Genomic DNA, 25,248 nt, shown 5'->3' on the forward strand with positions numbered 1-25,248 from the left:
TGTTGTCTTCCTCATTCCTTAAGGTCTTCATTAGCTGACTCGTATGAACCTTCCCTCAACTCTCGGCGGATAGGTTTCCCCTATCTTGATTTCTGCTGTTTTATAGATGATCTTGACATGCAGTTTAGCTGTATACAGCAATTTGCATAACTGCTTTGACTTGCCATAATTAGCAACAAGGTCTGAATAGGAGGACCAGTGTATAAAAAAAAGTCGAGCGTTTCAGCACTCCAACCACTGCTTATAAAATTATTAGCACTGTATTTTCTTTCCCTTTTCCTTGGGAATCAATTTTCTTTCTCTTTACCAGCTTCTCTAAGTAAGCTTTAATGAAGCAAAAACAACAAGACGGTGTTTCCCCCACATCTTTTGTGTAAAGCCTATGGTTGAACTGCAGATACAAAAGATGCTGTGGTTTTAATCATTGCGGGACCTCAGTGTGAGACACATTTGTCCTATATGCTGAAATTCAAGAGCACAAATATGACCATACAGGCTACAATATTTTTACTCCAATGGCAGAATGTAAACTCTTTAGCTTTATAGTAGGTTCATTTACAAAGCTAATGGAACAGACTGCATTGGTTGTGTCTGTTTTGCTTATTCCAGAGACCCACGGTAGTGTATTGCTCATACTCAGACTTCTATTTTTATGAAAAAAAAGGAAGAGACAAAGAAAAAAAACTATTTTCCTCTCACAAATCTGACACCGACGTGTCTGGCAGTGAGTTCAGGTCCCCAAAGTTGAATACATTATGTTTGAAAGTTGTGTGTCTGCCTTGCGACACAATGTCCACAGCCGTATCTTTTGTTTGAGCTTGTTTCCTTGTGTACTACCGGTGTGTTTTTTTTGTTTTTTCCCGCCGGCTGAAGTGGAGGCTCGGAAAATGAACTGGACTGGCTTAAGTGAGGTTTTCCTAGTTGGCTGTCCAATTCCATTGGATGCTGCTACAGCAGGCGGCACATTATCTGAAAAAAAATGAAAAGAAATTGGAGGATGGCTTTATTGTGCCAACCAAGTCATGAAGAGGAAGTCAAGGTCACTGGAGGGTAGAATACCATGGGGTGGGATGATTTAGACCACAGTGTTTCGCTGCCTGTAGGGTGGAGGGGGCAACACGGCGCCAGACTTGAGGGAAAACTCAGATATGTAATCTGGGTTCTCTGCTGCTCCTGATCGTATGTGTCCATTCTGCTTATAGAAGAGCTTGGTGTTGGTGGATCCTCCTTGGGCAACGTCAGGGACCACCTGGATAGATGATTTAGGAGGCAAGCTGTGTTGCCAGTATTCAGGATTGTCAAAGGTTACTTTAAGCTTCTTCCCACTTGCCTTTCCTGATGTGTGCCCTCCATGCTTCAGCAGACTCGTAGGGTGTGTAGCTGTGTGACTCTGGTAAGCCGGGAGGCCTCCGTGACCAATGGTGGCCGATGTGGATAGGGGCCCTGGTTGGCCCACTTGAGCAGTAGTTCCTGTTTGACTCTGAGACACAGAGGCGAGATTGCCCGGTTGTCCCAATGGTTTAAGGGTATGGTGGGCGTGGAGGATGTGAGTTGCTGGGCCGTGGAGGCAGGGTACCCCAGCTGGAGACGGTTGGGTTGAGGAGAGGGCGTAGTGAGGCAGACTGGTCTGGATTGTGAGTGGGAGATGGGAGCCTGAGGCTGTGATTAAGGAGGGGGCCTGGGTTGGTAAGGGCAATCCATTTCTCCTGAGGGCCTCCAGGCCCAAGTCAGAAGGATTGTGGAAGGTGTTGAGGTAGAGGGGCTCGTTGATGTACTCATCCTCTCCTTTTGGCTGGCTGTTGGGTGTGCTGTGGTAGCCTGGGTTGTCCAAAGCATGGATCTCCCCGTTTTTACGTCGTGAGACGAATGGGTTCTCCTCAACTGGATTCAGATACTCTGTATCACAAATTGATAGAAGAAAAGGGGGAAGACATGAAAAGGAGAAAAGAAAAAGGAGTTTATAATAAGTTACAAGCAAAAAGTGCACCAAAATGAAATTGAATAAAGACAGAAAACAAAGTAGGACAGCACAACTCTGGATATCGAGGAGGTGAGGTGATAATGGCACTGATGGCAGCCAGACAGGCACTGTGCCAGCAGTTTTTTGGCAGTACTAACTCCATCTGCCAGGGGTGAAAGTGCTAATCAATAAACCCTCTTCTACTGCATCAATTGCCTGGAAGTCATATAAAAACAAAGGTAGACTCAATCAGAAGAGACACGTGAAGTCTTTAAAATCTTGAAAATTTATTTTTATTTGCAATTCTCTATTTGATTTGATTGTTAGGCAAATTTGTGATCTTGGACGACAAAATATCTGCAAATGTGTCAGACAGGATTTCCCAGTTGACTTATAGATGCTGAGTACGTCCATGGGTAAGACCATGGCGAACACAGTGGCTCCTTGTTTATGGTTCTGTAAGTCCAAGAAATGGCTTGATCTTAACTAATCCTTAACCTCCAAAGACTTTCCTTACAAGATTTTTTTATGCCTTAGTCACAATTACCCTTATGGGTGAATACGGGCTGTCTGCGGGCGAAAAAGGGTTAACCTGTACGCGGCACACAGGTGGTGTGCACAAAATATCAAAATCGTAGACCACTTGGTGAACCCGTGGAGCGAAAATGTTCATGTGCATTTTATAGTATGGTCAGGCTGCAAATGACAGGTTGTAGATAACACTTTAAACCTTTGAGCTGGACTTATCTACGACAGGCCTGAGCAACCTAAAAATATTGATAAAACATGGAAGGCAATGAGCCTCCTGGAGAGATCGCAAGTCTGTCACAGGCATTAGTGATTCTGTTTTTGAAATGCTTGTTAGCTTAGTTTGTGTTCTTGTATGACAAAATATCATCCACGGTCTCAGACAGAGGATATCCCAGTTAACTATCGTGATCATGGTCAACTAATCCTCAACCTCCAAGATTTTTTCTTATAAGATCATTTTGGCTAAAAAAGAACCCGTGTGTTTAACCAAGCATTTCCTGAGGCAAGTAAAAAAAACTGGTTTTTACTGCAGAATGATAAACATTTCAGATGGCATGAAATATTTACAGGTCAAAAAGTAGCAATGCCTTTTTTTAAAGATCACAATTTATTTCGTTCCTCTCTTGATTTGGAGTTACAAGATCAGATACTTGAAGTTTTTATCTTTTTGCAATCAGAATGGGTGTGTTTCTCACACACCATCTGAATTTAGGTCGGGTCTTTGTTCAATAAATAATGTGCTGTAATGTAAAATGCATTGTTTTTGATCCGATGTTGCATTTTCCCCAGTTTTAGAGCCTGCAGAAGACCTGACTTTATCATGTTCTGATAAATAAAACCTTAAAATGATAGACTTCTCATTTCGGTCTTCACATGACAATAATCCTATTGATTTTGCCAGATCTTGAGTTCCTTACCATTGTGTCATATGTATTTTGCTTCAGGCTTTGTTATATTTGGAGCTGCTCACAAAAAAACAAAAACAAAAAGAAAACATCAAGCCTAGGAGAAGGGCCAATGGAGTGAAAGATGATCAAAAGCAAAAAACATGACTCTGTAGTATTGGCCGACATGAACCACACTTGCTGGAAACACAACAGGAATAATAATCAATTGACCTAAATGAAATGAGCAAGCAAAATGAAAGGTGGGTAAGCCTATTACAAGTTATGTTTGCTTTATGAATGAACACTGACTTAAGGGAACAGACATACAAGAATGAATGTAATTGTTCGCATTTGTGCTGGTTGTGGCTGTTGGAATGTTAAAACTTTAATACAGAATTTTTATGTAGATACATTTCTTAGGTATTTTATGATTTGCATGACTTATTCAGCTGGAAAGGCTTTGAATGACCTCAAAACTCTGGCTGCAGTCATTCTGGAGGAGGTATGAACATCAGAGACAAAAAAAATGTGTGTGTGTATATTTCTGTTTTCTTTTTTTGACTTTAATCAAACCACAAACTTGCTTAAAGTCCATAGCAACCATATGTATTTTTTTATTGTATGGGCTAATAAAGATACGTAGCAATTTTCAAAGTTCTATATCAATGTAAATGTTTTAAATTTCATAGCAACCAGGCTTGGGACACGTAAACCATAATTATGACATCAGAAGGCAATGACACCATTTGCGTTGGTCCAGCCTCAAAATACCAAAATATTCTTTCAGGTCTTGAAATAAACCAGTTGTTTGGACCATGTTAATACTACTATTTACATTGCATACTATTATTAACTCATAAAATTCTTTGATATTTTCCACCTGGGATGACGATTCAAATTTAAGCTTTCATAACTTGAAGGGTTTAAAATGACCAAAAATGTCTACATGTTTAGATTTATGGAGGCATTATTTTGTTTGGAAATATGATTGAAGTACCTGAGGAGCTCTTGTCCTTCATTGGGGTCATGTAACCATCCTCATCTGTGTCTCCTCTGGTTGCTCTCTCCCCCAGGAAGATGGTAGGGTCAGCACTGTATCTTTGGGCCCCGCTGTCCTCTCCTGCAGATAGTCCTCCTTTCTTTTTATGCAGGCTTCCATTACAGCGCTGGTCCTCTAAGCCCGAACAAGAGCCACCTGAGGCATCCTGGTTCAGATTACTTTGGGCACCAGCCAGGGCTCCTTCTGCAAGGTTGGGAACACCATCACGATAGCCAAACTGGTTCTGTAAATAGGGTTGATTAGAAATAAATAGAGGAAGGAGATTAAAACACATGAAAATGAAGGCAACATTAGAGATACTTTCTTTTCGGGCTTTATAGTGAGAGTTTTATCATGCACAGCTGCCCTTTTATAGTCAAATTTTCAAAATAAAGTTTTGCAGGTATAGTCATAAGCCTGAAGGGACTTTCAGGGGCAGTCAAGCTGTGGTTCAAACACCTGAACCTAAAAAACAAAAACAAAAAAAAAAACCCAGAAGAAAAAGCAAAACATGACACACGAAGCAAAAGGGCTTCGTGCAGTGCTGTGTCGGTTTGCCGTGGGCTATTTAATCCGGGCCGACTCTTGTGCGCCCGCCCCAGCTTCTCGTAGTAAAGCAACAATTACAGGAGGCAGAGCAACAAAACACAACAAAACCAAGAAGGAAATATCCTGGGGGTTTGTACCTGTTCACCTTATATAGTCTAAAGTCAGACGCAACAAACTTTTACTTCTCTAAACTTCTTGGCTTCAAAGCGAGTCAATATTGGCTCCTTTTTTCTTGTATAGAAGCAAATCAAAAAAGATAATAGTCTGTTTCTTCTGTAAAGGGAGAACTGTTTTAACTTTAATAGTGTTTCTAGAGTTTGCCCACATTTAACCAAGACGTGTTGACTTTAACATTTAAACTTTCCAGTTCCATTAGGGAATTCACGGACGTGCGGATGCATAGAATGCAGAGCCATGAGTCAGGTTCACACAGTCTTGAGTGCACAGGAAGGACATCTTGCTTTTCAATAAATGTGACCAACCCTAAAGTAATAATTAATTTGCTCATAGTGCTGAGTACTGACAGCTTGGGAGCTCCTGTATACATGTTTAAGCCCCACTTATTGACAAAATGATTAAATTATCAACAGAGTTTTGGTTTCAAAAGTTCTCAACAACTTCAAGCATTTGTACAGTGTCACCTAACCCTTTGTGAGGCACATTTTTAGGGTTGTGTGCATAATTCACTTGGTTAGCTTTGACCATTTTGGTTTGAGCCAGGTATAAAATGTCCCAAGATCATAAGGTGTTTATTAACAAAATTGCTTTTGATAAGTGCTGCTTGTAAGTGAATAATCATACTTTATTGGAATCCACTCGCGGCCTAGTTGAAGACGTCGAAGCTGCGTTGAAACCTCTGGGAACCAGATACTCCTCAGCATCCATCAGGTCATCAAGGTCCTCTTCGTCTAGTAGGCTTTTGAAAAACTTGCTGTCATTGGGACTGGGAAGCTTCATCCGATCATCTCCCTGAATGGCAAAAAAGCAAAGTTTGTGTAATTTAACCCAGCGGCCGCTACTGATGGATGCAAGTCAATGCCTTTGCGTGACTACGGCCCTTATGGGTAAATACAAACCAGAAAATGGGCAAAGCTGTCCAGGTCATAAAACATTTAGAATCGTAGACCACTCGGTGAGCCCATAGAGTAAACAGATTCATGTACATTTTTCTTATGGGCATGCTGCGGTGACAGTTTGTAGTGAACATTGATGCCTGATTTACACTGGTCCATCTGCGGTGCATTTCTGTTGCGTTGACAAAAAAAAATGGAACGTTCATTAATCACACCACCGTCCCTCCACAACCCAAGATTTAGGCAAAATCCGTCCAATCCGTCAACCTGACAATTTTGCAGCAATAAACCGGAGAAACGGCTTTTTCAAAACTTCCACTGTACTTTCCCAAGAAATACTGTTGGTTTACATTTAAGGTGATGTGTCCACGTGATAATGCAATACTGTGGGATAACACTGTTGTCCATTTTCGCCATGGACGATGAAAGTTTTTTTTGGAAGTACGAAAGCATAACATCATTTATGACACAAAACATGCATTTTACAAGGACTTAGCCATGAGCAAAGAGAGCAGGACAACGAGGTGGCAGGAGAAACCAGTCTTCTGGAAGCCAGGAGGAAAGGAGGATGGATGGACCAGAGATTTAACAGAGACAATGTAAGCTAACAATCAGACATAGTTCCCATGTAACGCAAGGCAGATGCACCGCAGATGGGCCGGTGTAAATCTGTAGTAAAAAAACATGTAAGCCTGTCGCATAGATTTTTCATCTTTTTAAACTTCCCCCAAACACTGTGCAAGGGGCTTGTTGGTGCAGTTAAAGTGATAAAGTTCTTGCACACTTCGTGCTTGGAACCTGACTGTTTAAAAATGAAGACATTAGACAATCAGAGCGTACTGTAGTTTGTGTGGGTCTCTTATGGGCACTTACGTAACCCCATCCACATAGTGTCGTGTCATGCATGCGGCATTTGCCAGGAGCCAGTAGGCCCACCTTACCAACAACTGGTGAGTGGCGTAAGGGCATCGGACAACAGCATCACCCGTATGTCATAAGTGGGTATATAACTTACATTATCCCTACAAATACTTCACGATTAATGCACCCACACAAAATAATTGTACGTTCCATTTTCTTCACGTCCCTTGAGATGGCTGCACGAACCTCAAGGCACAATTGTGAACCCTTTAAGAAAGGGCCGGGCCTGCCTACGGCCCTCTACGAGCCCAGGCAACCCAACAACCAGCAGCAGATGTGACTAAAGCAGAGATTTAATCATCTTATATTTTGGCACTCCGATATGCGGACGGTTGTACAGAAAAGCCTCCTTAACGGTTTCACTTTATGGACGAAGCTGATGAGACAGACACACCTGGATGACCAGGTATCGCTGGGGGTCACGCGCCATTCTGCAGAACTCAGCAGCTAGCTCCTTGAACTTCGGTCTGCTGTCTGCATCAATCATCCAACCTGGGGCGAAAAAAGAGAAAGGCGGAGACGGGAGAGAAAGAAGACATAAACATACAGATGGACGATGGCTAAAAGCTTAAATGGTTTCATCGTTTCTGTCACCTTTAGCGTAACCTTCCTGGAGATACTTTGTTGTTTTCTCAGACAGAGCAGTCTTGACCTTCCACTGCACTTACATGCGATTCATTTTCATTCAGCGCTGCCATGACTACCCTTGTGTGCTTGGAATGCATATACTCTTACAGTATAATGACACAATTTACACACCTTATAGGAAGGTTGGGTAATGTTGACAAGCACACTGCTTCATTTATGGAAACAATTTGTTTCATGACAAAACATTTTGCAGGTCCTCCAGCATTTTTTTTTTTTTTAACATACTCGTACGTTATCAAGTAATTGTGCTGCTTTCTTTCAAGAAAGCGAGCACGTTTTGTACCTCAGGCTACAAGTGCAGCAAACACAGTGAAACCCTGAGGGTAGAGTGAAACAGCAGGTGGTGTTTTGGCTCAGATTAGATTACCTGCGCTGCTGATTTCAGTGTCTACACCTCTATTATGCATTCTGCAACACGGCTGGCTGAATCAAGGTCTTTCAAATTCAACTAAACAACAAAGTCTGGACATGTGATCCAGCCTTTTAATTGTCAGTCAACATTACTTTCAATCCAGTTTACTATTATGGTCCCTGTTGACATTTCAGATGACTTTGTCTGACCTTGACTACTTCATCTAATTTCCACCTGTAGTGGATTAACCAGTAACAATGCAATTACGGAGAAATGCAAGAAAAATTCTGTTCCGCCTCAGCCGGGGTGATGCCGAGGAAACGGGGTACACAGCATGACGGCGCACAAAATCTCCAACAATGGCTTCAACATGTACTCACAATTAATGTGGCCAATTACACAACTCTGGTCTGGCTTTTTAAAGGTTAGTGTGACCCCACTTCTATGATCAACTTGTTTGTTTTACTTTCATTACAGTGTTGTTTGACCTGGTTGCGCCTTTTGTGTGCATTTATTGTATCAATGAACCATCCTTTTGTTCGGAAACAAGTTCAGAAGAAAAACGCACACAATGGAGGTCTTTTCAAAAAGCACTCCGATCATTTTTTGATCTATTGATCTATTTTTAAAGCGTTCTCAGTGATGTTTAAATAACCTGTCGATTTCTAGGACATGAAGAGCAACTGTAGTTCATTAGAAATCCACATCTAAGTTGAGGGTGGGACCGTTGATGCAGAGCAACCCCGCCGCCTCTTCCCATCACTTTTGCAAAGTCGAGCTAGGAGCGTCTTTTCCCGCATAACAAATATGATCTTTTTCAAACTCCTTTTTTTCACAATGATTTAAATAAAAAACAAACTCAGAAAAGAAAATATGAGCTTATTTTCTTAATATATATCCTCCATCATCAGAAAAATAACTAATTTCTTTATACCTTATATTGGCTACTAACTCAGATGTTTGACTCACCTCAATTAATGCAATCCACAATCAATGAAAAAGTTGTATTAGCAAAAAACTCATCGATACGGCCAATCTCAACATGTTTCATGGCAATAGTCCCACATTAGAAATAAGCAAATTCTGGCAAAATTTGACTTTGGTCTACAGATATGAATATTGGTACATGTATTTGTCCCATAAAGACATGAAAAAAAGTCAGTCATTTACATGGTAGCTGAATTTCAAGGAAGATCCCATCTTGGATTAAAATCTAGCAGCACAGTAAAGATGTGTCGGACTGTGCTTAAACTTACAAACTATCACATTTCAATAACACATTTACAGACTTTTTTTTATTAGTAAAAGGTGTTGTAGAAACTTTTTTATCTTTACATTCTTGCTCTACATCCATTTTTAAGCCTTCAACACAGATAAATGTTAATAGCAACACCTAAATATCACTCATTTTTTGATGTACCGTAACTCTTCGACAATTTACACAATCAACAACATTCCGCTGATTGCAACCTGAATAAATGCGACAAAATCAGCTTATTTATGTTGATTGTACAAGCACGTCACCACTGTCCATACTCATTGAAGGAAATCCAACTGTCATCCAAACTTCTACCTTCAAGGTAAAAAGATGATGAAACATGTTGCTTTTGAAACATTGCAATACATAAACATTGACTGTATATGGGAACTGGATTTAGTGACCATTCTTGATTTACCAACTATTTCCTTTAAACATATTCTTGCTAATGCAAATTTTCTTCATTAGATTTTTTTTCTGTAGTGCCAGTTATTTAAAACACAAACTGGCTAATGATACGCATTAATACAAGCATGTGGTGCTGCTGGCCCCTACACCAACCGTTCGAAACATTGGAATGACAGATTTTGTGTAGGACGTTTTCAAGGGGTAGGGGTTGTGGACTTCCAACCAGCTCACTCCTGATTGGAGTGGTTGCCATAGAAATGCTGACTAAGACCGATTCCGACCAATCACTCTTTATTGGCATCGTCTGGTTCATGGCGACGTCCGTATCACAAAAAATAAAAATAAAAATAGCGATCTTTCATTGGAGCAGGAAGAAAGACATTTTTATGGGTGACGTCACTCACTCAGTCCAGTTCTCTGATACAGTCAATGTACATGAACCATTTCTCATAATGTGGCAGATATGAAGCTTTTACGACCAACTAAATTATTTCTTAAAAAGACAAACAAAAAAACAACAATTATTTATTTTTAGGCAGTCATAGTTTATTATTGTAGTTTCTTAGCTGCTGATACTTTTTACACGGTTTGGTTGCGTTTCATGACTAACGGTTGTGAAACAGTAAGCAGTTCACGAATCCACTGGTGACTTTGTAAAAGACTTCTCCAATAAATGGGCAATTTGTCACTAATAGTCGCAGCCTAGACTCAACTTGTACTACTCTTCTAAGCAGCCCTGTGTCTGCCATTTCTTCTGTTTTATTATTTATAATCCTACATTCTAAAATCAATGATAGAAACACTTTTTGATTCTTGAAATGAGCCTTCTTAGAAGAGCCCCTTCACCTCAAAAATGTTACATAATTGTGTCGGCATGTCCTGACAGATTAGAATAATAAATGAAACCAATCTCTCTCCTTCAGAATGAAATAATAAGATGGCCTTGTTATTAAATTTAATAGCTGGAGGGCTTTTTAGGGTTTGCTTCAGTGCTGTCAAAAACCATTGGAAGCTATTAGAGTCTCTGACATTTCCGTTGGATCAGCTTCTGTACTATGGGAATATGTTTTGATTTAATACACTGGTTAGAAAAAAAAAGTTGTTTTATTTTTCATCGCATTTGGTATTCTGCATTTATAAATAATCTAACACAAGAGGAACTTATGTAAAATGTGTTTTTCTAACAGAGTCATTGCGGGAGACTTTTGGATAATTGGGGAAACGTTAAAGTAGAAGTGGCTATTCCATTGATGAGTTCAGACAAGGTGCAGCGATGACCAGACTGGTACGCAAAAAGCTGGCCAGAAAGCCAATCATTGGCAAACCGCAATGCCTGATTTGGCCAAAAATGCTTGGACGGCTTCCTGGAAATATGGGAGGGTGGATTCCTCAGCAGCCTCACCATTAGCACAGACGATCTGAATTCAGCAAGGGACAGAAAGATGGAGGGAGGGAGGGAGGAAGGATGGATTTTTGGAGGAGCTGTAATATCAAGAGAGACAGCGCTTGAGCCGGATGGAGGGAAAGCATGACATTCCAGATGGAGGATGACACCAACGAAGAAAGTCCTTGGTGACGATTGGCCTGAGTGTTACAGACCATAAACCAACATCGACGTTTCATGCCACAATTTGATATTATCCTCCTTTTTAAAGGAAACTTTTTCTTTTGCCATGATGTGAATACCCACAGCTCTACTTCCATCTCAACAGATAAATATTCAACACATGGTGTGTTTTATTAAACTGCATCTCATATGTATAACCTTATGTTGAGAAGCAATAGCGTGTAAACACAACTAGGTAATTTTTTTATGCCATGAGTGGATCACATCTGAAAAGAATAGTGCTGAGAGACAATAAAAGTAAACTTAATATTAGTTAAAAAGTATTTTCAAAAGAACAGGACTCTAGCAAAAAAGTCTGGGCATTTCATAATTCGCCTTCTACTCAAGGAGAACTGGGAAATGGAGAGCTGTGTAAGGGGAAATCTGTGTCAATCTGGTGGTCTTGAGTGGTTTGGTGGGTTAAACCCTTTGGTTAGAAATACTATTTGCAACATGCAATTTTTACACTGCTTTTCCCAGATCAAATAAGAAAAAAAGAAACCACTACCTGCTGTCAAGCTAAATTTGGATTCATTGTAAAGATAGTCCATTTTGGATCAGAATGGTTAAACACACACATCTATCTATCTATCTATCTATCTATCTATCTATCTATCTATCTATCTATCTATCTATCTATCTATCTATCTATCTATCTATCTATCTATCTATCTATCTATCTATCTATCTATCTATCTATCTATCTATCTATCTATCTATCTATCTATCTATCTATCTATCTATCTATCTATCTATCTATCTATCTATCTATCTATCTATCTATCTATATACATACACCAGAGAAAGGTAGTTTGCCATCTCTCGGTGGGTGGAGTTTCCCTGCCCTGGGTGGAGGACTTTAAATACCTTGGGGTCTTGTTCACGAGTGAGGGAAGACCGGAGCATGAGATTGACAGGCGGATCGGAGCAGTGTCCGTTATTATGCGGTCGCTGTATTGGTCTTTCGTGGTGAAGAGAGAGCAGCGCCAAAAAGCAAAGCTCTCAATTTACCAGTCGATCTTCGTTCCAATACTCACCTATGGTCATGAGCTATGGGTCATGACCAAAAAAACAATGTCCCGAATACAAGCGGCTGAAATTAGCTTCCTCCGCAGGGTGGCTGGGCGCTCCCTTAGAGATAGGGTGAGAAGCTTGGTCACCCGCGGAGAGCTCGGAGTAGTATATATATATATATATATATATATATATATATATATATATATATATATATATATATATATATATATATATATATATATATATATATATATGTTTATGTAGTGTGGTAGATCTGCCACACCAGACAAGACCCAAGGTGTAGGCTGTGCAAAGAGGCGCCTGAAACAAACTAGCACATAACTGCAGGGTGCTGCTAAGATGCTGGCAGGGAAAGCATACATGGAGCCCCACAATCAAGTGGCTGGAATAATATACAGGAACATGTGTGCAGAATATGGACTGGAAACCCCAAGGTCAAAATGGGAAACACCTCCCAAGGTGGTAGAGAATGAGAGGGCAAAGATCCTGTGGGACTTCCAGGTACAGACTGATAGAATGATAATGGCGAACCAACCAGACATTGTAGTGGTGGATAAAGAACAGAGGAAAGCCATTGTGGTGGATGTGGCAGTGCCAAGCGATGGAAACATGAGGAAGAAGGAACATGAGAAACTGGAGAAATACCAGGGACTCAGAGAAAAACTGGAGAAAGCCTGGAACGTGAAGGTGACAGTGATGCCTGTGATAATTGGAGCACTCGGGGCAGTAACCCCCAAGCTGGAGGAGTGGCTACAACAGATACCTGGAAAGACCTCAGACCTCTCAGTCCAGAAAAGCGCAGTGCTAGGAACAGCTAAGATACTGCAGGACCCTCAAGCTCCCAGGCCTCTGGTAGAGGACCCGAGTTTGGGTGAGAAACCACCCGCGCAAGGGTGATTGAGGCGTTTTTAACATATTTTATATATATACGTATATAAAAAAAGTCACTTTTCCAACGATTGCGACTTTCTCAGCATCATTTAAACATTGCTTTTCTCTTATTCACAGCTAAATTTTAACAAAACAGTCCCCCTCCTCCTAAGAACAATAGTCCCTCTCATTGGGCATTAACAAAACACTGATTGTGAACAGAACAATCTTCAAAGTTAAACAGAGGTCTGGTATGCCATCTAAAAAGTGATCAACATTCGAATCCTCTAAAAGGATCATACTCTTTACAAAATTAATGAAAGGTTGCCATATACTTTAAAATACGTAATCTTTTCTAAAGGAACACCTGAAAACATTTGTTGGAGTCACTGGGTTATGTTTGGACTGTTTTTCCAGCATTTCCAATACAGATTTTTGCATGAATCAATCTGAGATTTATAAACGCCCTTTCCCTTTTGCTATAGTTGTGTATTTTTTGGAAATGTACCTCATAAAAAAACGATGGTTCAGAATAGTGTAACATTCAATATTTAGCTTTTTAGTAGATTTCTCGTATGTAATTGCTTTTTCTTACATTTGACCATGACCATGTAGACGTCGATTGTGCATATGGGCGGCTGGGGCAAGCGCTCCCCTTTCTCCAGGATGTCGGGTATTTCTCTTGTGGGGATGCCGTCGTACGGTTTGCCTCCGAACGTCATCAGCTCCCAGATGGTCACTCCTGCGGCGTGATGGGAGGCGGGGAAAAACAATAGAATTAAAAGGGGGTGTTTAGGCTAAAATGATAGGTTGATGACGGACGAACAGAAAAACAACCCACCGTAGCTCCAGACGTCACTCTGATGGGTGAACTTCCTGTAGTGGATGCACTCTAGAGCCATCCACTTAATAGGCATCTGAGGAGACACAGATGGGAAGATATTTAAACATCTCTGCAAACAACATTCGCTCAAAAGGAGCTCATGAAATAGGTTAGAATTATTCAAACGAACGACTTTCAAAGCTGTTTTTGCCATTTGTCTCGGATTATCTCAGCTAAACTGAAAGTTTGGAGTGAAACGACAACAGAAGCAAGTCTCCCGACCTTCCTGACAAGGACGCTCGTCTCCCGACCGCAGTATGATTTTATTATTGACGTTAAAAGGGGCTTTTGTGGCCGCGCAACCCAATTAGGCGTGTGAACGCACGTGTCCGGGTCGTTTAAAATCACGGCCCGCCCCTCGCCTTGCCTTGCCTTGCCGGCGCCAGAGCAAGGCTCACACGCACCTTTGCTCTTTAGGGAAATGAAAAAGGAAGAAAGGAAATGATATGCGTCAGGTTGGAAATGTGTTTTGGCCCCTCCACTTTCATCTGCGTTGATTTATCTCCCACGGCGCGTCTATTTTTACGAACAAACGTGTAGATGCGCTGACAACAGCTCTCATTTATCAAGGCATCAGTGAATACCAACATGGAGTCGATCACTCAGATGACTGCTTCCAACTCGCCTGGGTTGTGAAATTGTTTTTTTTCTCCTCCTTTCCCAGCACTCCTCCTCCTAACAGCTCTGCCTGAAGATGCAGCGTCTACCTCCGGGCCGCCGGCTGAACAGACGTGGCAATGAACAAGCCCATTTAATAAAGGGAGTTGATCGGAACAATTTGCATAGCCGGTCTCGAGCGAGGGGGGGAAAGCGAAGGGGCCTCTGATTAATGTGGTCCCCGAACAAAACAAACTGACTGGAACCGCGGCGGCGTGATTTGTTTGGAGGGAGTGCTTCTAAATTGTATTACATGAAAACAAAGTTCAAGCGGAGTTTGTTTAGGGGAAAATTGATAAAGCTGATGAAAAAAAACGGATTTCTTTGGGTTTTATCTCTCCCATCCCTATTGCATTGCCGGACATGTAAAACAAGAGGGCCTTTTGTCCTTCTTCTTCCCCCTTTTGATTGATATGTAGCATAATTATTTTCTGCTGTGATGGACGCAACACTCAGCCTCCTCCTTCAGCTCCCAAGATCCTCAAAGTCTCGGGTTGCTCATATTTTAGCCACTGTCATTCACTCTTTTTTGTGTGTTTTCTGTTCCTGCCAACCAGCAGAAAACAGTTATTTGATTGATCGCTGGTTATAAACACTGCCCGTTAAGCGACGTGAAATGAAAGCAGTTTGTGCGCCGCTGCACTAGCGTGTCAGTAAAAATCATTATTTCCAAGCTCACAACGCGGAGAAACGCGCACGCAGCGGGGGACACCACGAACGCTGCCATATTGACATTGGAAATGAAGGGTCACAGAGACAAATGGAGGTGGCGCACTTGTTCAATCTTAGAATATTGTCAGACAGAGATGCAGCCGTATTGCAAATTAAAATCTTCAATTTTTTTAAACCTACATTTTTTGGATCTTTTTTCTAAATAACTTTCTAAGTAAATGATGGTGTGTCATGTCTCATTCCATTTCTTGTTTTTTTCGTTAACTTGTGTTGCTGGATGTTTACAATCATTACAGTCAAATCAAAAATCCAAAAGGGGGCGGGGTCTGTCCACACACACACCCAAATGCCACAAACAAACCTGTGGGCTCCGAAAATGCCGACATACAAAACATGTACACAATACAACTGATGTTCACACACGCATAATTATGGATTCGGACCGACCCATGTGAAATATTTGATTTAATCACTCAAACTATTTGTGCAGAGGTGGGATAGCACCTGTGCTCGAGTGGATCCTTATGTTCTTCTAAAGTGGATGATGGAATGTGATTCTATTCTATTTTTAAAGGTAACATCACATCTTTAATACTTATGCAGATATTTTTCCTAAATAAGACCCATAACTGCAACATTTACATACCTTAATAATTAATTTAGTTATTTTAGGTATATTTTTAATTCAAAAATTTCATTTACTGAAAGAGAGTTTTTTTTGTATTTCAAAAATGATCTTACTTTTTGTAAATCCCTTGTTTATCGGGATAAATGTTTCTTTAGATTTTGTTTTTATAATGTTATTTTATTGCTATTTTTTATGCATTTTTATTTCTATTGCTTTGATTTTTGTCAAAAAAAAAAAAAAAGAACTATATCCTCAACACCACTTTCTGTATACGATTTACCACTTTATACAAGCCTGCTCCCTCTATGATGAACAGAAGATCTAATCCTGACCCTTTATATATACATTTATATAATTTCACTACAAGATGAGGTAGAAGTTTTGGTGTTGGGCTTTAAAACACACTAAAGTGGAAATAAAACTGTTTGGGGAAATAACTAAATCTTCGTCAAACAATTCCCTAAATAATCCCATTTTTGAAAGCCAAGCACTGTAGGGACAATGTCTAATTTAGTTTGTCAACAGTTGCCCAACTGGCAACAGTTGATTTTTTTTTTAATGGCTCCTTAAAAAAACAAACTACTTGTTGTGGATAAAGTCTTCTTCCAGTATGATTGCACATGTCGTCTTTGACTTTAGTAAGATATGTGTGTAACTTTTAAAGTTTGACCATCAAGAAAAGAAAAAAAAAAGAAAAAGCTTTAAATGACCTCAAATTGGACTAAAGGACAAAAAAGGGTACATTATAGTTGGTGACTGTTCCGTCAAATTATATCTATATGAAGTACTGTGTTATCTTTAGTGGATCCCAGTCATTAAGATAAAAGTGACCTTTTCAATTCTTGTACTTGGGTGACCTTTATGTTTAATTAATCTTAGACAGGTAGGTCATTTAGAGAAACAAATATCTTCATGCCTCCACTTACACCAACCTTGCCGCCGTCTGCGTTGTACTCTTTCTCGTCGGCGTCCAGCAGGCGCGCCAGGCCAAAGTCTGTGATCTTAATGTGATTGGGGGACTTCACCAGCACGTTCCGAGCTGCCAGGTCCCTGTGGACCAATCTCCTCTCCTCCAGGTACATCATCCCCTGAAACGGAGAGCGAGAAGGGATGAAAGGGATCAAAGGGAATCCTCTCCCGGAGCCATTAATCGTGCCACAACTTAAGATTGAAGCGAGCTGTGATGCGGTAAATGTCAGCCCTAACATAAAATTATTGTCATAACTGCTGTCGCTATTAACTCACCAGCCATGCAGATATTTGGATTTTATCTTACACTGCCATCATACCTTAAAGATAGATAACCAAGTCAGCCCTTTTGACAGGTGAAGTGACGAACCACATGTAGTAGCAGTCCTTCTAATTGTAAAGCAAAAAGCATTGAATGGCCTTTTTCCAGTTACTTGTACCTTCACCATTGACACACGTTTCAAGTTTGATACAAAACTAAATCACATGCAACATGAACACACTAGGATTATTGGTGTGGTTGGAAAAAAAAAAAGTCTGTTTCCAAGGAAATCCAATAATTAACTTTTGCCGATTCTTGTCAAAGTTACATAGACCTGTTGGTCACCACCAGGTAACCAAAACATAAAATGGGGCAGCAGGGGGAGAGTAAAGGGTGTGTAGCAAACGCTCAGCCAATGAGGGTGGGTCAAAAGCGAGCGATGGGGGTGGGTAGTACCTTCAGGCCATACAACGCCGCTTGGGGTTCTAATATCTTCTAATATTCTAATGTCTGGATTAAGTGGAAAGTAAGGCTGCACGATATGAGGAAAACTCGCGATATGCGATATTGGTGATTAATATTGCGATAACGATATAATTTGCGGTATATAAACAAATAGCAAAACAACCAAAAACATAATTTCCATTTCACTGCAACGGTTTAAAAGTTATACTCCAACTGACCCTCGTCGACGTAGGAGGCAAACATCAAACATAAAAGGGCTCATCTGATTGATCAACAACGTAAACGGGTCCTTCCGATTGGTTAAATGCATAAAGGGATTTATTTCATTTGTTCAATATTTCAAGCTGCCATGAGTTTGTTTTAGCACATTTAAGGTAACCATTTATTGCGATTTTTGACATCTTTTGCGGTATGCATATTGCACACCTTGATGTTGTGATAACGATAAATTTGCGGTATATTGTGCAGGCCTAGTGGAAAGGAAAAACAGTCGGAAGGTAAAAACAGAAAAAGCGGCAGGTATAAAACCTTTGGCCATGATAGCGCATTTTAGAATGAGGCAGCTTTCTCATTATGTTTAAGCTAATTGTTAAGATTTAAATTCACGAAAAAGAATTTCAACAACAGTTTCTGCATTTTTCTTTTATGTTTAGCACACTTTCCAAATATCCAGCACCCTTGCCATGAATGGGAATTACTTTCATTTGATAAAATATTACTGTTGGTCCACAGGTGCAGTTTCAGGTTTAATTACAGCTCTTAACCATTAACCTATTTAACTTTACTTCCAGTGTTTACATTCTTTGGACTATTGTAACACTACAACCATTTACGCAATTTATGTAACTCGAACGGGTTCTGAAGCGGAGACGTATGCAACACTTCACACAATGGATGTAAATCAGCGGATTCTGATGCAGAGAAAAGCGACGGTGCAAAGCCGATATGAAAAGCTGCTTTTCTCTGGTCGAGGAGTTACAGTAGGTCAAAAAGGATGTGTCATTTAGGTGTTGCCGGCGACATCTCTGTTGTTAAAGGGTCAAACAAAAGTAAGTCTTGCGATTACTAATAACGTCTTTGGTCAGGTCCTTCGGCTTTTGCTCAAAAGTAACAGAAAGTTACAACTAGGAGGAAAAAAACACACATCAAGGTGGGTCCCTGAAGTGTCTAACACCATTGTTCTGATAGTAATGTGTCCAATTCAGATGTAATTATCTTCAGTTGTACCCAAGATTTTGTCTGACATGTCACCTAACGCCCTAAGTAATTGGGGCCATTTTCAAGATGGCTAAGCAAGAGGAACAATAGATTGACTGTCAATTTGTTAATTGCAAACGTCTGATAACCAAAACAAGTACATGAAGAAATAAAACAACAAAGACCTCTGCCCGGGAGCATTTATTTCTAACTAAATTGAGTGGATGGAGCAGATGCTTGACAATAAAATCACGCATGTTGAGTTTTTTGCGAAGGGGGTAAAGCACTGTTTCACACCAGCAATCATAAGATGCTTTTTTCCAACCACGCTCTAACGAGCACATGTACCCCTCTGTGTCTGCGATGCGGGCAAGCGGAAAGGCAAGGCTGAGCCAATTGAAGTGTATTAGGTTGGATGTTAAACAAGCGCATGCCACTTTGCGGGTGGATCAATAAAAACACCTCGGTGAGGAGGGAGGTGGTCATTGAACTCAACAGACAATGAAACGTTTAATCCAAGGCCCACACCTTTCGCTGGAGTGGAAATACTGTAAATGTGTGTGCGCGCATCGACGTCGCGGCGCGCGAGCCAGGCCCACGCCCGCCGCTGCCGCCTTTCCTCAGGCGAGGACAAATCGATAGGGCCGACGTCTGACTCGCCGCTAACCGAGCCCTCATCCATCATCCTGCGGCCTTGGCGAGACTGATGTGTAGACCCACACATGTACACACACTGACAGGGACCACCAGGAGACCATTGATGCTAAAAGACGGACATTCTTTTCCCACAGCATTCTGAAGATACTTCTACTTTTTTAAATCCAATATCTTAAGACTATTCCTACTTGCATATTCACATTCCTTACCGTTAGGCTACAAATATGACAAAGTAGTCTGTAAAGAAGTATAACCCTCCACCTTTTACTGAAAATATTCTAAATAGATTACTTCTAAGGGCTGGGGCATGCGATCAATAGCATTGCTGATTACAATAAGCTTGGGGAAGACAGTGCCATGCAATATCTATCCCTGATGTTGACGTCAAGAGAAATTAGGAATCAATGGGCCACACAGCCCATTAATACACTTCGACTTAAAGTGACGGGGCAATGGAGTAGTGGTTGATGGGGTGGGGGGCATCGCAGTGACAGCAGTGAAATGTAAAACCACTCTATGAGCCAATTAATTTTTTGCCATGATGGGCAGTAAACACCAACATTGCTTGGGGGGCTGGGGGCCAGACGATCCAGATCCATCTGATTTTACTGACTTGTCCCAATTCCCCACAGTTCGTAAAGATGGAAGGGAAATTGGATGGTTGGTGATTGCAGATTATTTACAGAAGTAACAAGCTTCTTTTTTTTACTGCTGAACCCAAACTAAGCAGCAAAGAACATAACCACCTCTGGTTCTTCTATGAATTGATATTTTCATAGGTAAAACATATGTTGCAACTTATAGATAAATCTAAAAGAAAACGGATTAATTGATCACTTCTAGCGAGAGCAAAATGAATGTTTGAGCAATGTTTCCACTGAAGAGTCAAACATTTGACTGGACATTTGGTATGTTTTTTCTTAAACAAATTGCTTGGTATGAGTCAAATTTGTTTTGGGTCTCTGTGCCTATTTGCAGATGACTCCATGCCTAAGCTTTAAGTTTTAGATTGATGTCTTTAGACCCTGATTCAAAATATTAATTTGATTTACTCCAAAAACAGACCCACATCATGATGCTCCTACTCCTAAGCTGCCAACTGCACTGGTGCTCCAAAGAATTGCAAAATAGTGCTTCATGATGACCAGTTTTATTGATATGACACTAAAATTAAAAGAAAAGAATATATATTTTAAATATCTCAATGTCATTTTTTTCCCATTATCCCTTTAACCCTTGTGCTATCCTATGCACCCACCCTTACGTGTTGTCCCTACCACGACAAAGGTGGATAAAGGTGAAGAGGATTTCATGTAATCCATGGACACCATTGAAGATCACAAATCATTGAAGAAAAAAGGTTCAGTGCACTGTCTTGTGGGTTGTAGATGACCCCACTCCCGATATCAAAGTGCCTAGGATAGCACAAGGGTTACCATCACAGGTTAAGCTACAGTTTTGAGATTATTTCCACTACACTTCAACCGTTTACGCTACTGGTGTCTGGTTACAAGAGCCTGGCAATGCGATATATATCGCGATACATCTCAAGAGTCACTCGTTCTCATCTGGAGTTCAATTCAAAGCACCACAACCCGCGTTTTAATATAGTACTGGAAGCAATGTGGCACAGAGTTTCGGTTTGGTACCCTTTCCAAGCAAAAGCTAAGTAGTACATGTCAGAACATTTTGAATTTAACACAAGCTGATTCTCGTGAAATCTTGTGGTTTTGGTGCGGTGTAGAGCTACTCAGTGGGCTGTGCTGCCAACTAGCGGTCGGGGTTGAAACAGGAGTCAGGTGCTGAAGGACGGTCATAAATAATTAAATATCGTCTCGAAAGCAATCTAAATCGACACAGGTATTGTGATATATCGCCAAATCAATTTTTGGTTTATGCAATTAACGTAACTCCCATGGATTCTGAAGTTGAAAAAAGCAGTCTTGCGCTGATAAGCAACACTTTGTGAAGTACTCAAGCAGTACTCAAGTTAATTAGCTGATTCTGTCCTCTTTTCTCCGCAACACAATCATCTGATTCACGTCGATCACGAAAATGGTTGGAGAGTTACGATATGTCAAAAAGCGTATGTTATCTAGGTGTCACAAGACATCTCCTGTGTTATAGGGTTAATATATTCCTGCTTTTATTGGACGTTGTTCCTAGCTTACAGTTTAGGGATACATTGTGTCAGTTTCCATGTTTGCCACATCTGTAATGTATTCTTTCAAGTGTAAAAATGTTTGTCAGATGACTTGGTTGAATAGATTTGTTTTTTTCTAATTGGGTTACCAAATTAAGCAGTTTTGTTTGCAACAATATCCGAACATAATTGCAGCGCTCTGTTTATTGTTATTGGTAACTATTTTTACAGCAGAGAATGACTAGAGTTTAAATCAGAGAAGCCATGAAATTATCTTTTATTGACTAAATTGCTTCAAAGCAAGCATTTAGTCTTGTTTGTAAGTGAAACACTCTAAACACCAATGTTCTAAGAACTCGCAGACATAGTGACTGTAAATGTAAGTTATTGTTCACTTCAAGGAATTGCATCTTAAGGTTGGTGACATGTAAAAACACAAGCTACGAGAAGAGACACCCTTGTTTTCAGTGTGACACCAAAGACCTTGAGAGGAAGTTTGAATAGATTAATTTATTCCTTCTCAGGCGATTCTCGTCTATGGCATTAATTACATTTTCTAATGTCTCTATAGTGTTTGCTTCCTTTGGTGGTAACAAAAAAGCATTGGTGATTAGCTATAGGTCCAACTCTGACATTGTACTGAATTTTCCGCACCTGGACACCATTTGTTTGTATTTCATTGGGAAAATCTAAAAATAATTGCATTTCTTTATGAGTTTATTTTCCTTTTTTTAAAAGGAATTCTCAAATTATTTTAGCTTCATCTAGGTGTTTAAAGAAACAGGTTAGACTGTTATTTCTCAATGTTCAATTGTGTCAGCGGAAATGGCTGTACAAACTACAGACTTTCACCTTAACACCTGGAACACAATTGCACACATTTTCCAAACTACTGTTGAGAAAGGTAATATCCTAAAACACAATTCAGATTTTTAACAGTTTGGATGGAAAATCATTTTCTTGAAACTTTTTGCCACTCATCCAAGTGGCTGCATCAGTTGGAGTGGGCCCAAAGTTCAGTTTACCTCTGCACCACGAGTTGGCCAGTAAAGCGGTCAACTTTTGATTGGAAGAACGGAAATTTGGTTCCTGCCCCCATGTGTCGAAGTGTCCTTGGGCAAGACACTGAACCCCACATTACTCCTGCTGGTTATAGGTTGGCGCCAGTGTTCATCAGTGTGTAAATGTGTGTTCATTGGTGAATGGAACTGTTACTGTACAGCACTCTGGAGCTCCAAGGAAGGTAGAAAAGCAGTGTACAAGTACACGCCATTTTACCATTCACTTTTCGATCCTACAAGTGGGACTGCCACAGTCTTGCAAGAGAAACCAGAGCAGAGGGCTCTCCTCTTGTAATCCCCCCCTCCCGGCCCCATTCCAGGGTCGTTGGGTGTGGTCGCGCTGGAGTTTTGGTCTTCTTCAGAACTAATGAAAAGGCAGCATGGTAAATAGGAGAAAAATTGGGTCTTAGGCCTCCCCCTCTGTTGAGGGAAGGGTTGTTAACACAACATTGGGTAACAGTGGCTCAGGTGGTCGAGCAGGTCGGCCAATGAGGGTTCGATCCTTGCCCCCCTCCCAGCCAAGTATTTTTGTGTTCTTGGGCAAGACATCTCACCTTTTCTGCCTCCAGCGTGGCTCTACTGGTAAGTGAATGTGTATGAATGTCCCGGTGATGGGCAGATGGGTCATAGGCAGCCACGGCCCTATCAGTCGCTTACCATCACCAAATATGAATGAGGAGGGGAATGAATAATGGATACAAATATTGCATCTCTGACCCTTCTTTGAAACCATTTGTCTTCTCTGTCAAGAATTTGTATGTTTTGGCTTTCAAATGAGGGTCTTTTGTCTTTTAAATGTCGAAAAAAAAGGCAAAATTGGTCCTGCGGTGTTGCTCCTACTGTGCTGGTATGTATTCTTGTGTGGTGGCTGTTGTGTTTCTCCAATGTACAGCTGAGAATTCTCCACTGCGCTGGGCTGCTTGAACTACATAGCTTCTTTTTTTCTCTGGGTGTTCGGTCTTTGGGGTGAACCAGCCTCTGCCTCAGTGTGTTGCTAAGTTGGGCCTGTATTTCGTACCTGGTTCGCAAAAAATACTCTTAAGCTTCTCAGACACGGCGATGTCGAGAATGACAATGCCTATGGACTTTGGATGAACAGCAATAAAGGAAAAAACAAAAAAAAACGTGTTGATAATCAGTGTTTTCTTTAACCAAGAAATTGCCAGTTAACAGTTAAAATGTATTGATTTCTGTCTTTTAAATAATATTTACCAAAAGTGTAAATCTCATGCATTTAACGGGATATCGGCAAAAAAAGAAAAGTTGAAGATCTCTTACTAGGACTTATTTGGAAGATGTTGGCATGAATCAGCCTCATTTGATAGTGTTTTTTTATGTTTTTGTTTTCTTCACCTTTTTTTAAGTATTCTATGTTGTTTTGTTTTTCTTATAACAAAATCAAAAAGGGAACTCGCCAAGTGTTAACAACTCCAAGGCTTCAAAGAAAAACGATAATGGTTAGCGTGAGTGCCAACAAATCCACATCTCTCAGGGTTGATCCAAGAGACACAAACATTCAAGCGCACTGCATTCTTACTCCAACAAAACGGCACGAAAACATAAACGCAACTCCTTGTCTAATCTGTATAATTGAAAAGGTTGACAAACAATTAGGCCAGTTTGGTCAGTTTACTTCAAACTGAAAACCAAAGTGCAATTAGCAGGCTAAAAATGGCAGCTCATTAAGTACTTTGGTCAACTTTTTTAATGAGACTGGAGAAAAACCTATCTCACTTTTTACTTTGTGTTCCAAACTTTCTTATCACTTACCTTAAATAACAAGTTCAATTACTCTCAGGATTTCACATTACTATTGTTCCGTTTTCACAATAAAATAAAGGATAAAAATATGAATTTATGCAAAAAGGAAAAACAGGTGAGAATCAGTCTGAATAGTTGTCCTGCTAAAACCTTACTCTAGGGACCAGGGTAGAATATGAATATATATATATATATATATATATATATATATATATATATATATATATATAGTGTTAAAGTTCTGATTTTGATTTTTCTTTTCTTTTTTTCTGTCTTTCAGGGTTCTGGATTGGTAATAGAGACAAAGGTCTTCTAAAGGGAAAGGTTACAGATGATCAGTGACCCACTGAGACCTTTACTCTTGCTGTGTGAAAAGAAGCTAAAAATGTAAAAATATAGAAAATAAAAAATAAATAAGAAATTTGAAAAAAAGACTCAGTAAACTCTGAAAAAGCTTTGCATTGATTTTTTTTAAATGGTCACATACATCACGTTTGCATCGACCTTACCTCTACTTTTTTTTTTAATTCTTCAGTAAACCAGATTCTTCTGAATTTCGGTTTAAATGGATCAAGATAGAACAGTATTTCTTTTTTGCTTGAATTAAGATATTTTTAAAATACATTTGAATTACATTGGAAATGGCACATAAAATGTTACTAAAAAAAAAATTGTATGTTCACCTGCCCAAAGTCCACCTCTTCATGGTTCCAATGGAACCTGGTAACCACATATTAGAGGTAGATCTTTTAA

At 40.2% G+C, this 25,248-nt stretch overlaps 1 protein-coding gene across 8 annotated transcripts in view; it reads right to left on the bottom strand.

The window, feature by feature from the left end:
* Positions 1-291: 291 nt before the first annotated feature.
* si:ch73-383l1.1 (receptor tyrosine-protein kinase erbB-4) overlaps positions 292-25,248 on the bottom strand; it is a 350,557-nt gene continuing 325,600 nt past the window's right edge. For 3 of the 8 annotated variants that reach the window (XM_078933265.1, XM_023964982.2, XM_078933288.1), the window contains exons 21-27: positions 16,907-17,068; positions 13,982-14,057; positions 13,736-13,882; positions 7,355-7,452; positions 5,768-5,935; positions 4,376-4,661; positions 292-1,896 (exon numbers count right to left, since the gene is read on the bottom strand). In XM_078933265.1, the coding sequence (XP_078789391.1) occupies positions 1,076-1,896; positions 4,376-4,661; positions 5,768-5,935; positions 7,355-7,452; positions 13,736-13,882; positions 13,982-14,057; positions 16,907-17,068 (1,758 nt within the window). In that variant the 3' untranslated portion in view covers positions 292-1,075. The remainder of the gene's footprint in view (positions 1,897-4,375; positions 4,662-5,767; positions 5,936-7,354; positions 7,453-13,735; positions 13,883-13,981; positions 14,058-16,906; positions 17,069-25,248) is intronic. The other 5 variants (XM_078933283.1, XM_078933272.1, XM_023964985.2 and 2 more) reach the window with 5 other exon arrangements.

The sequence above is a fragment of the Oryzias latipes genome, chromosome 2 (assembly GCF_053564925.1).
Source record: "Oryzias latipes strain Hd-rR chromosome 2, Olatipes_Hd-rR_3.1".
NCBI lineage: Eukaryota > Metazoa > Chordata > Actinopteri > Beloniformes > Adrianichthyidae > Oryzias > Oryzias latipes.